The following is a 13,610-nucleotide window of genomic DNA, read 5'->3' on the forward strand; positions in this document are numbered from 1 at the left end:
GTGTGTGTGTGTTTGTGTGTGTGTGAGAGAGAGAGAGAGAGAGAGAGAGCGAGAGAGAGAGAGAGGGAGAAAGAAATAGAGCACCCGAATTAAACGAATTTGTGCTTATATGAAACATCACTTTCCCATGTCATACATCATTTTATCATTTTAACTACACGCATACCCCCCATAGTACTCCAAATGATATAAATTTAGCAAACAAGGTGACAATAATAACTATGAAGGGCATGTGTGCTTTTAGAAAAAACGCTCTGAAGTTAATAAAAAAGTAGGCCTTCCTTTGTTCTTTGTCGAAGATTGTAAATCACTAGATTATAACATTGTATCGGGTGTTTTTTTTTTAATTATTATTATTTTGTATTATATTTATTTATTTATTTAATTTTTGGTGTTGTCATAAACAATACAGTGTGAAGGATTTATGCGTTTGTGACTTGGACGTGACATAGAGTTAATTTTGACCTGGTTGATATACAGATTGTGTTAGTTGTGACTTGGGTGAGACGGATTGCGTTAGGTGTAGCTTGGGTGAAGCAAATTGGTTTAAGATATTTCCGTTTTTTTTAATGCCTCGCTCGTAAACGTTATCTCAGTGCAAAACAAAATGAAAATAAAAGCATCTGAAGTCGTCTAACTAGGAACGTTCAGAGCAGGCCTATCAATGAATGCAATCCAACTTGTTTTGATTCAATAGCTTTTCCCGTATAACAGCAGGTCATACCACCTGTTAACCGTGATCGGTACAAAAACGATATCTCCTCGGCAGAAGTATTTCACAAATATGTTTTGCTAAAAATTACCATCACTGCAATTGCACCAGTAATTAAACACTTGAATGTTTTTTTTTTTTTTTTATTCTCTCCTCTTAGTGTCTCGCTAAAAGTAAAACACGCCTGTTGTGTACCGCCTCTGATCCCATTGTACTCTTTAATATCACGGGTAAAGCCAAAATAAATGTATGTATAAAACAAACTCCGAGCTCCGTGTCGGGTTCTCAAACACGACTTCCTGTGCATCATGAACTTTACTGTTCATGTCTGGGACTTGGGTTTCGTGGGATGAAATGCGGCACCCGGATTATCGATTGGGATAGCAGATCTACACATGTACATCCAATCTGGCGCTCTCAGTGACAAGGTTGAAAGATTCCATCTGATCGATCTGTTGTCAACGAAGCTGTCGTGGCTGCGTGGTAACTCTGCTGTCTAGCAGACAGGCGGCAACTCGGACGCTGGTTCGAGTCCCAGTAGCTACTGTGTCACTTTTTGCCAAAATTAATTTTTTTTAAAATTGCGATTGATTACTATAAGAGGAAACTCGCATGTACGGAGGGTGGTCGGGTCAGTCACGGAGCAGTCGGTAGCGTGCATGGATGCAAATCAAACAGCCAAAGCGTCATCAACCTTGGTAACGCAAAGTCACGGGTTCGAGTCCCGGATGAGGCACGTCGCGAAAACGACCTGGCCCCTGAATCGGGATGCCACGAGACCACAACGAATGAGGGACTTAGCAAATTACCTTTTGCATAAAAATACGGTATACTTCAGAAAGTTTACATCTGCTTCGACAATTATATTTCCTTTCTCTTCAATTAAAAGGCCTTATATTGGCGCCACGATCTTGAATTAAATTGAGCTAATAAAGCTAACTCCGTATGTTCTGCATTTCATCAAAATGTGCTATCTTTTTGGTGCGATTGTCAGAGGGAAAACTTTTGTTTTTTTACAAAAGTTGCGTCGCTTCTACTCCTTTTATCAGGCACAAGTTTTGTCTTTTTATGCCCCTCCTTTCCTATCTCGGGCCCTTGCTTCTCATGACTGTTCATATGTTCATACCGTACCCGGGGCAGTCCGCAGTCGACATTTGAAAGAATAAAGACTACTCAATACTGAAACCGCCGAGGTATGAACAGCTGTGCATCTCACCGTGCTCTATAACGTCAAAGGTGAAACCAAACGTTATCTCAGTGCAAAACAAAATGAAAATAAAAGCATCTGATGTCGTCTAAATAGGATCGTTCAGAGCAGGCCTATCAATGAATGCAATCCAACTTGTTTTGATTCAGTAGCTTTTCCAAAATAAATGTAAGTATAAAACAAACTCCGTGCTCCGTGTCGGGTTCTCAAACACGACTTCCTGTGCATCATGAACTTTACTGTTCATGCCTGGGACTTGGGTTTCGTGGGATGAAATGCGGCACCCGGATTATCGATTGATTCTGGCGCTCTCCGTGACAAGGTTGAAAGATTCCATCTGATCATTCTTCTGCCACGAAACTGTCGTGGCAGCGTGGTAACTCTGCTGTCTAGCAGACAGGCGACAACTCGGACGCTGGTTCGAGTCCCTGTAGCTATTGTGTCACTTTTTGCCAGAATTAATTTTTTTAAAAATTGCGATTGATTACTATAAGAGTCACGGAGCAGTCGGTAGTGTGCATGGATGCAAATCAGACAGCCAAAGCGTCATCAACCTTGGTAACGCAAAGTCACGGGTTCGAGTCCCGGATGAGGCACGTCGCGAAAACGACCTGGCCCCTGAATCGGGATGCCACGAGACCACAACGAATGAGGGTTCTCGTGGGACTTAGCAAATTACCTTTTGCATAAAAATACGGTATACTTCAGAAAGTTTACATCTGCTGTTCATGCCTGGGACTTGGGTTTCGTGGGATGAAATGCGGCACCCGGATTATCGATTGGGATAGCAGATCTACACATGTACATCCAATCCGGCGCTCTTTCAGCCTCGGGTAATGTTTGACTTGGTTGTGACAAATTGTGTAATTTTTGATTTGGGTGTGGCATTTTGTTGTTTGAGCCATGGGTAATGTTTGACATGGTTGTGACAAATTGTGTAATTTTTTATTTGGGTGTGGCAGATTGTTGTTTGAACCTCGGGTAATGTTTGACTTGGGTGTGATAGATTGCGATGAATGTGCCAAACATACAACAGGTTGTGTCCACACGCTTAAGTGTGGCAGTGATAGGTGTGGAACTGACATAATATAAAACAAACAAAACCCTTAGTTTTTTCAATGAGTTTAATTTTCCAGAAAATAAGGGAAAATGTTCAACAACTAGATGCAACTGCTCCAAAGCAAATATCATAACCAACCAAATTGGACAATACCTACATGGACAATGAACCATACAAATTGGACAATGCCTACATGGACAATGGACCATGCAATATCATGCTTGCATGTACAGGTAAGAAAAACCAACACGAATGACACTTTTGCAAATGACCATTTACTTAGGGGGAAAAAACTTACATATGTGTAGAAATAATACACAAGTTGCTAGTATTTAGTATGACTGTATCTGAATTAAGAGTACATGATCATTCTTGGATCAGAGAGTTGATTGCAATATATGGTCCTGCTTACTGTAACCTTCAGCTTCCTAGGATGTATCTAAGAAGGGCCTTTTACGAGGTATATAAATTCTACCAAGATACAATTTTATAACAAAATGTGATGATAAATATATCCCTAGGCGTTTGTTTTGTTATTTCATATAATAAAGCAGAAAGGATAAAGCCAGAGATTCTACATTTTATGTAAACTAGTCTTAAAAGTATATATCACAAAATAAGTCAATGCCGTACGTAACATACAACAGCTGGGGCAGGTTTGAGACCACCAAAAATACTTTTAATATTACAAATTCAAAACATTTACAAAGGCAAACACATGCATTATTTGAACGTTTTGTTTTCATCCTCTAAGGTACAAAGGCCATTGTTTCCATCAATATGTCATGCTACAAACTTGTAAAAGGCAGGCTTGTTTAGCCTTCAAGACGATTTGATAGTCATCTGAAAAGAGAATTCTGAAGGTCATACCTGGCTATTAAATATTATGGAATAGAACCCATTATAAATTGTTAAGTTATACTATCTGCATTTGAAAATGTCCCAGAATTATATAATATTTCCTGTCTCCATGTCCTGCAAGGATACCTATCTTTCCCAATTCAGCCATTAAAAATAATGAAACCCCTCATATAAAATAACCAGATGCTAATTTTTTTCCTATTGAAATGTAGAGGAAGACAAGGCAGCTAATGAGACTGGTCAATCACTTAGAACTAGATTGCTGAATGTAGAGCTAACTGCTCAATTAGAAAAGGTATCAAACATTAAATCGCATCAACAGTCTTTCAATAGGAAAGATTGATTTTTCTGTTGTGCTTTGATCTGGCTGGAAAATCCCCAATGGGAATTTAAACCTTTAATCAAATGGAAATATGTCCCCTATAGCAAGCAACCCCACCCCACTCTGCCTGCTTGCTTATGTGTTCATTTTACACACAATGTTCTACTCCATGTAGTTGATATGTTTTGATAACAAGGGTAATTGGGCAGGTGCAGAGGTATGGGGGCTCTCCTGTTCAAGGCCTCTAAATGCCAATAACAATTACAACAACCACAAGGAAAAAACCCTTCAGCTGACTGACATAATACAACTTATGCAACAATGGACTGGCATCACAAACATACTCAAGATCCATAGTAGGGATTAAGATTTAAGACAAAATATTTCAGCATTTTTTGACCCACAAGATTCATAGCAGTCCACTGAAATAAAGCAATGGTAGGACTAACATAAACATAAGCTTTTTCTTTTCTTTTTCTTTCTATTCTCCGGGAAAAGCCTCGACTACAACCAAATTATCTTGGGTTAAACTGCATGAAAATGTTTGCTCTTAAAGCTACATAAATATGTGAAACTGCAACAGATTTCAATAATTCCCTATCACCTAGCTACTCATGTTTAGCACAAACTGGGTCTGCTTGCAAAACAATTACAAAACATCCAATAAAATTATATAATAATGAATATTCATAAAATATGATTATTTTGTTTTATATTCAATATATTAATTAGACGTTTATATCTAGTATACTAATAGCAAAACCAATTAATGTGCAAAATACCCAATGTGGGGATGGCCTTGTTCATAGGAACTAAAAACTGTATCACCAGTCTGATTTGGAAAAGTATCCTTCCATGTAAAACAGCTGTTTTTGAAAACAAATCTCAAGAGTTGAGAACCGACTTGGTTCATTCACATTGTAGTTACATCAAAATTTTCAAATCAAATTTATCTTATACTGTACTTTATACTAATTTATAATTTAGAGACAAAAGTGTACTTTCTCACTCAAAGCCAAATAGCTTTTTAAACCATGATAAATCAGGATTTTTAAGTATTACTTGGTAAACATATTTTAAGAAAGTTAATGGATTTATGTTACTTGAATTCAGTGAGTAAGTACCATACATATCAATCCATAACATCTCTCTGAGGGTTCCAGTGAATGCTATACCACAGCAGAACCACAACCAGCACGGCTGACATTCATGCTACTCGCGAAACTCCACGAGTCAGTTTTAGGATTGTACACCTCGACGCTCGAGAGTCGATTGGAGCCATCAAAACCTCCGATGAGAAATATTTTGTTGTCGAAAACCGTGACAGCTGGCCAAGCTCGGGGCGTGTTCATGGGTGTAATGGAGGTCCACTGTTGGGTCAGGGTGTTGTATCTGGAAAAGGTCAAAGGTCAAGGTCAGAGGTTGAGATACATGGTTTACAGGTCAAGACCAATTTTCTAAAGAAAAAACATTACTGAACTATACATGGTGTATTCACTGATGTCCTTGAAGTCCACTATAGGGTCAGGGTGTAGTACTTGAAAAAAGGTCATAGTTCAAGGTCATAGGTCAAGTAGACCTGAGATGAAGATCAATCTTCCAAAGAAATAGCAAATCTTAAGTGTAAATGTTTTTTTTTTTTTTTTGAAGATTTTATCATTTATCAAAATATTATTTACCACATTGCAGATAATGCCTCACTTACACAGTGTTGCTTGAATTTATTGTCATAAAGAAGTTTAATATTCAAAATTATTTTTTCTGCTTATGACCTTAAAATTGGATTCAAAAGGGGTAAAGAGGCACATTTTTATCAAATCACTTTGTACAATGCCAACCAAATTTCCTTCACAGAAATATGTCGCACCACACATCCAAGGCCACAGAAGTTGCTCCAAGCCATCTGTACATCATTACATGCTAGTACGCAAAACTTTCTCTAGAAATTTGGAACCATTTTTCACCTTTCGGCAATGTCATAATACTGGTCACTAAATCTGAGCCTGCCACCAAAGGCATACAGATAGTGGTCAATTGCCACCAGCGCCATTCCAGATCGAGCTTTTTCCATTTCTGCGACAAATGTCCATTGGTTGGTCTCGGGGTCGAAGCATTCTACGCTGGCACGGTCAGTATGGTAAGCCTTGTCGTATCCACCTGAAAGGACAATGATAATATGAACTTTAAGACTACTAAATTAATTCTATGAAGATAAGATATTAGATAACAATTTCATTCAGCCAATAAATATATCAAAATATATATTATCTGTTACCATGTTAAAGTGTTGCTGTGTTAAATGAAGTTTTAAAATCGTAAGAATATGAAACATCAAGTTGAGATCACAAACATACCTCTGTACATGAATCATACTTCTTCCACAACCTCCATAAATATTCATCACACATACCAATAAGCTAATTTCCACATTCCAGTATACCCTTGGTAACTGATTTTATGGTAAGCATTATCATTATTATTATTATTGCTCATTCATAGAGTAAATTCAGGGTGACTCCCTAATTGCACAAGAATTACAGAGAGACCAAATGTTTTACCCTTCAAATAATAAATAAATAAAAACAAATAAAATAAACAAGAATAATAAACAAATTAGGCTGGTTTTTCCAACCTGAGCTGTATTTCAGTCATTTAGTTTTTCAGTGTGCAAATAACAAATTATATCCTTTTCCTTTGATTGTGTTTACGGTGAAAAGTACATGAGATGATAATAACAGACTTAAGCCATAGCTTTACGCACAGATATACTGTGTCTGTGCATAAAAAGAAACATACAACTATTATACCTGCTACATAGATGACCCCGTCACATACGGCCACTCCCGCGCCAGCTCTACGACGCTGCATGTTAGGAACAAAATGCCACGTATCAGTTTTTGTATTGTATCTTTCCACGATGTTGAAACTGCTCCCTCGATCTTCTCCACCTGCGAGAATAAATCAAGAGTTCTTATTTGAAGTGTTTGAGCAAAGCTGCAGTGACTGCACATGCAGACATGACGTAAACTCTGACAGCACTGACAGATTAACAACTTTCTTTAAAGTCAAATGAAATTCATACATACTGCCAACATACGGTATAAAACCCAAAACGTAACTACACACTTTTAGCTAGAATACAAGAGAGAATAATGATCCAAAATATTTTAACAATAAAAACATTTTTTTAAAAATTACAACGAAACTTGCTATGAGAAGAGCAGTAAAATGAGATAATGAGACATGATCAAGGCAGGATTAGTCATATATATGTATATATTTTTTCTATGTCTGCAACATGAGACATCAGATCAATTTTCTGTAATACCAACTGACATTCTTACATACCAATGGCATACAGATACTCTCCACAGGACACCACAGCCACAAATGATCTTGGAATTTTCATGTCTGCTTTACTTGTCCAGCATTTAGATATGGGGCTATAGCATTCAACGCAGCGCAGGTACAGGGTGTCGTCCTGGGTCTCCGCCAGCGCACACTCTCCGCCCACCGCGTACAGGAGTCCATTCACAGTTGTCGCACCAACGGCTGTTCTTGCTACAGTCATGTTGCCCTGAATTGAATGATAGCATTGAAATCTTTCTTGAGAACTTTAGAGCTGTCTATACGAAAAGAGAGAGAGAGAGAGAGAGAGAGAGAGAGATGCATTTTGTTAACCAATCCAGATTTCTACACTAACAAAAGATCTCTTAAGTTACTGAAATATATTGCATATAACCTGGCATTCATTTTATCAGCATTAAGGACATTTTACATTGTTCTATATCTTTAGTAGTTCACATTAAGCATTCTGTTTTCAGAAGTGCTACAATGCAATCATTTAACAAGCCTGATGCCAAATGTATCAGTACATACATTGTATTACTAGCAATTTTGTTTTAGACGTGGAATCTGAACAAATTACCATCTGTGTCCACTGGTCCTGGACAAAATCATATTTCTCCACAGATTTCAGCTGGCAGTCTGTGCTATTCCTGCCTCCAAGGACATATATAGACTGGGGTTGGGCTCGGCTTGCTATCCTTCCCAGCATGCCACTCTCATTCTTTATCTTCACCGCCTGAGCAACGATACTCTGGCATTTTGCACAATTTCGCACAAAATCACATTGTAAAACAACATTCTCCAGATAGTTCAAGTCAAGCAAGGCAAGGCGGACGTAGGGTAAAATTTGACAAGCATTCTCTGCTCGAGCATATGGATCCCACTCAATCCAACGAATTGTAGCGTCTGCCACGTCTTCTTCACACGTAACTTGTAACTGGTCACTTTTGAGTAAATTGAGCAGCTGTCCCTCGGGGAGTTGTAGAAACTCATCTGTGTGAGATAAATCTAGGAAATGCTGAGCTATGTAATTCCAGGAAATCGTGAGAAGATCTGAGCTTGAGTATGTGTCCGCAAGGTGGTAGATTCCTGGGAAAGTAAAAGAAATAATGACTCAATTTTTTTTCTTTTGGAAGTACTAGTAGGCAAGTCCATAACTTGAAACAGATATTTCATGTGAAGTGCTGTGTATGTTACAGTGTTCTTAAAAACATGACACGAGCGAAGTCGATCAAAGTCCAGAATGATAAACATGGTCCCTACTTAAAGCAAACTTGAAAACCTTTTGTTAATTTCCTGGTTACTGGCCACTTTTTACTACTTTGGATCAAAAGATTCTTAAACATTTGCAGCCCAAAGCCTTGGGACAGAGAGTGTGCCTGATACAACATAAGGGAAGACCACTCACCTAAACAGTTTGTAGCATCCAGCTGAGTCTGCAAAAAGTTACTACACACACTTCGCACACTGCCGATGTTCAGCATGCTCGCAGCGTGCAACACAGCCTGCACATTATCAACTGTAATCTCAATCTTCCCAGTGTACATGAAATCCAGTAAAATCCTCATCGCAGCTGGGTCAATGCCATGTATTTCCACCCGATTTTTCTCTGTCTCCAGCATACCATTTGTGAACATGGCACGTAAATACGGGCTGCTGCCAGCGAGGACAATTTTGTGTGCGTGAAACTCATGTTTTTCAATGAGTAGGACTATGTCACAGAGCTCGCATTTTTTGCGTAGTTCGTCCATGGTTTGGAAGGCATTCACCATGTGCAGGTGGATCCCAAAAAGTCTTGAGTCAATCATGGTGGCTGTTGAGTAGGAAGTTTGCAAATAATCTCAAATTGATGATTCACACCAGGATTTTCACCAGCTCATGGCTACCTAGAAGAAAGAAAGAAAAAAAATTAAAAGATTGGATAATTTGTTATTTCTGTTGGATATTTTTTCCAACTAACAAAAGATGTTTCAAAACACTTCACTCAGATGAAATTAACATGAGACCTTTCTTCTTCCTTACAGTGTATCACTGTACAGCACGTAGTATGTCTTCTTTCCTATTGTGTAAGATCATACTAGTATATACCACTTTTGTATTGCCTAAAATGGTTGCCCTACATTTCCCTATAAAAATTATATATGGGTATTTTAGCATGAAAACACTAATTAGTTAATAAGGTGACTCGCTGGAACAAACACAAACACTAATAAAAATTATAAATTTAAAAATGAATAAATAAATAGAAATTTTCTTAATTTTATTCATCTTCGGACTTCCTATCTGCATCAACTCAAGCTGCTGACAGCGAAAGTTCAAAGCTCTAAAAATCATTCATTCACAAATTACAGCTGAGTCTGCCATAAACCCCTAACCCCTGAAGTCTCTTTTGTCAGAAAATGGTAATTTTAATAGATTTTTGTACATTAAAACATTTTATGTCTGGGACACAAATATCACTGCATGCCCTGTAGACTCTTCCTTCAATCAGCACTTCTTCATTTTCTTTGACAGTTGTTCTCAACAGCGAGTCTACAACGCTATTTTGAGGTAATCTATGACCACAGGGGGCACTACTAGTCTTTTTACAAAAAATGTTTTGAGCAGACCATTCCCCACAGGGCCCCACAAGGTGATTTTTGTATAGTATAATATAGTATTTTACAAGGGCAATTTTGAGGTTTCTGTCCTCTAAGTACTACAGAACCCCTCGCACAGGATCCCATCTAACTGTCAATCATATTCTATTAATATTCAATATACAGTACATGATGAAGACAAAGAGATTAAAAGTGCTGTCATGCAGGCAACCTTGTACACAGGTTTTTGCAAGTGAATATGAAAATATACAGTATGAATCACGGCCTATTCATAGGCACGAGTCCTGATACCAGCATGTTGTGATCAATTAGACCAACCTTCTCCATCAGCTTTCATGAAAATAGAATTGCCTGGGAAATATGTCTGTCGTGTTTGAAACACACTGGACTGAGTAATTACTGTAATTGAATGTATTAAACTATTAAACTTAGATTTGAGACTCCATTCAAAAAAATTAAAAATATATATAGGTAAATAATAATAAAATTAATAAGCAATAAGTGTACTGCAATACTGTACTGTTCTGAGTCAATGTGCAAGAAAGAAGAAAAATTTAAAATATAGAATTCATTATATATTATTTTAAAATTTCTGAAAAACTGGCACTTATATTCACTTTAAGAAATTTACTTGCACCCAAACAGTGTTCTGTTAGATGAAAACTGTATTCAAATTTTGAATGCAGTTTGGTTTCAAGTCAGATAAAATAAGTATTCACCCCTGAAATATGATAAATTTTACAAAAGCAAGAATATTTTTTAAAACATAAGGGGTTTGAAAGTTGTGGGTAATTACCATAATAAAGGTGCCATTTCTTTGGGTTCATCACTGGGTGCCATGGCAACCGATGTGGGGGTAAAGGTGGGGGGGGGCAACTGACAAACAGCTTGTTGTTGACAGAGAAAACTCATAATATGTATGTTCATCATAAAGAAAGAGTTCAACTCAGGTGTATCTGTGTAATTTAGGTCAACCACACTCAGGTTAAATCCTATTTATACTGCATGGGGGTAATGCCAGTGCAAGTAACCTAACTTTAACACCATAACGAGCATGTACACGAGCACATAAATTTATACTTAATGTTGTGCTTTAGTGTAGCTCTTTAGTATGAAAGATCATGCATTTCCTATATTTAGCAAGTTATTTCAAAGAAAAACAATCTGTACTAGTTATTAAACCCTTCCAAATATCACACAGAATTTATATATTCATGAGCAAATAAAGCGTATGCCTTACGTATCATTTCTGTGGCCTTTAAATGGGCCGCTGTTCATCATATCACAAAACGCTGGAGGAATTCCAATTTATTCCCCATCAGATTTTGTGTTATTTCTTAACACCTGCTCTCTCTCTCTCTCTCTCTCTGTCAGCCATACAGGTTGAGATGCTGTGCATAATATCCCCCCCCCCCCCCCTCAATTTAAAGACTAAACTGAGTAAACTGAGTACTAGTACAATAATGATAGCCCATATATATATATATATATATATATATATATATATATATATATATATATATACACTGTGTACAACCATGTACTATTATCTATCATCATCATCATTAGACCACAGGAATGGAAGGGTTTAACAATTAAGGTATCTTCCCAGAACAGTGCAATCCTGCATCATGTGTACTAAGGTATTTAAGTTAGAAATGAGAATATATGCACCTATGACATATATATACTAGTACAGCATATTCCCTACAAAGGGTGTGATATGTTTTTAAATCAAAACAAGAATGAAGTGTTGATGAACCTTTATAGAATGATTTCTAAAAAGAAAAGTAAATGTAGTATGTGCCCTCCAATACCCCCCCTTCTACTCCCAACTCAAAAAACAAATCAAAGGAAAAAGCAAACATTAGAATTACGGAATGAAAATTAATATATATGCAGATTGAACCCACCACAAAAACAATGACAATGACATTTTACAAAGTATACATGTAGAAGCTGATAGTCATGGACATCTAAAAAAAGTGAAAGCTACTAGTACTAGTACTATAGTAGCTCCCAGAAAGTATCAATTTTATAAACTGCACTTAAAAATAAGGTCAAAAAACAATCCCTTTGTCAGAGAAATTCCTGAAAATGAAAACACAAAAGTGTGCCCCTCGCCCCTCATTAACCTTTCCCTCCTTCGGTTTTCTAAATTAAATCACAGTCACCAACTACTAATTGTCATTCTTGATCAACATATGTTCCTTACCGTTCACCTGCTACTTTATGTCGGATTCACCTGAAAAATATGCGTCACACCTGTTCAAAAAACGATATCCAAGTCTCCCATGCAATTCGACCAGTGTGCCCTTTACTGTTTATTCTTGTCCAACGAGACGGACGTCATCAGTGCGGGGTTAACTTTAGATCTTATCTAGAAGTGCCAGGGGATTTACGTCAATGAAAAAAGGCGAAGGGCCCAGGGGAGCTAAATTCAAAATAAAACAGCTACATTTGAGCTTAGATGAGAAAGGGCGATTTAGACACACCTGCAAACTGCAAAAATTAATATTAAATCTCACCTTTGTGTCCCGCTCCTTGGCCAAGTGTCTTTGTGTTGTTTATTCTACATATAAAAATGCTAATCGCGATATTTCCGCTTCTTTCCTTGCGTGAGCCTCATGGTAAATACTTCCGGTAGATGGCGGCTATAGTCAAGACAGGCCGTTCTCGTGTGTTCTCCATAAAATGGCGGTGAACTAAGTAGGTGAAGGTTATAATACTGGCAATCTTTGTAAGACCAGGTCCTTATCAGAAAAATAAAAGTGTGACAAGTAGAATATTTCATATCACTCCAAAATAATCATTATCAACATTGCTATAAGTATGATTTCAGGCTGTAGGCTACGAAAAATCAGCCCAAAAATGCCTGTAGCAGCTGCATGTACGACTACGGGTTATACCAGAACATAGGCCTATATGTACGTCTCGCCTGAAATAGCTGGCGATCTATCTGTGCCGTGCATGATGCTCATCAAAAAGCTGACTGAAGGAAAAGTGAGAGAATATTTATGGACTGGGAAAAAGGAAAAGGTTTATACCTTCAAATAACCAAAAGACATAATTTTTCAATTATTTTATTAAAAATTATTTTATTTTATTTTATTATTTAATTTATTGGTATTTTATTTCATTTTAATCCTCTTATCTATTTTCTTGTTAATTCTTATTAAATTTTAATTTATTCCATTTACTTAATCACTTATTTATATATTTATTTATTTATCTATTCATTTATTTATTTATTGGAACTTTCTGTGTGAATGACAACTCCTGAGTTGACCGTAAATGGTGCAGTTAAAACTTTCCAATTTCTCATACCTATTGATAAAAAGAATATTACCCAAGTTTTACATTAAACCGTAGGGTAGACCGGGGCTAAACGCCCTTCCGCTTTTTTTCATGTATTAGGGCCTACGTATAAATACGCGTGTCGTGATGTTTTGTGCACTACCGATTTCCAGTAGACTAATCCTCCATGACGGAGATGACCA

At 37.2% G+C, this 13,610-nt stretch overlaps 1 protein-coding gene across 3 annotated transcripts; it reads right to left on the reverse strand.

Annotated features, from left to right (window-relative positions):
- Positions 1–3,025: 3,025 nt before the first annotated feature.
- LOC106157375 (kelch-like protein 12) lies at positions 3,026–12,773 on the reverse strand. Of its 3 annotated transcripts, XM_087019478.1 has the most exons (8): positions 12,639–12,752; positions 12,326–12,355; positions 8,919–9,396; positions 8,091–8,599; positions 7,511–7,739; positions 6,970–7,110; positions 6,127–6,319; positions 3,026–5,554 (listed from the first exon to the last, which is right to left on the reverse strand). In XM_087019478.1, exons 3-8 carry the CDS (start codon positions 9,316–9,318, stop codon positions 5,332–5,334), a joined length of 1,695 nt encoding a protein of 564 aa, XP_086875604.1. In that variant the 5' UTR covers positions 9,319–9,396; positions 12,326–12,355; positions 12,639–12,752; the 3' UTR covers positions 3,026–5,331. The 3 variants fall into 3 exon arrangements, with proteins under 3 accessions (XP_086875604.1, XP_086875603.1, XP_086875605.1); XM_087019477.1 differs by lacking the exon at positions 12,326–12,355 and having other exon boundaries at positions 12,639–12,773; XM_087019479.1 differs by lacking the exons at positions 12,326–12,355; positions 12,639–12,752 and adding an exon at positions 12,376–12,541.
- Positions 12,774–13,610: the final 837 nt, after the last annotated feature.

The sequence above is a fragment of the Lingula anatina genome, chromosome 8 (assembly GCF_051362555.1).
Source record: "Lingula anatina isolate TDL-2025a chromosome 8, LinAna3.0, whole genome shotgun sequence".
NCBI lineage: Eukaryota > Metazoa > Brachiopoda > Lingulata > Lingulida > Lingulidae > Lingula > Lingula anatina.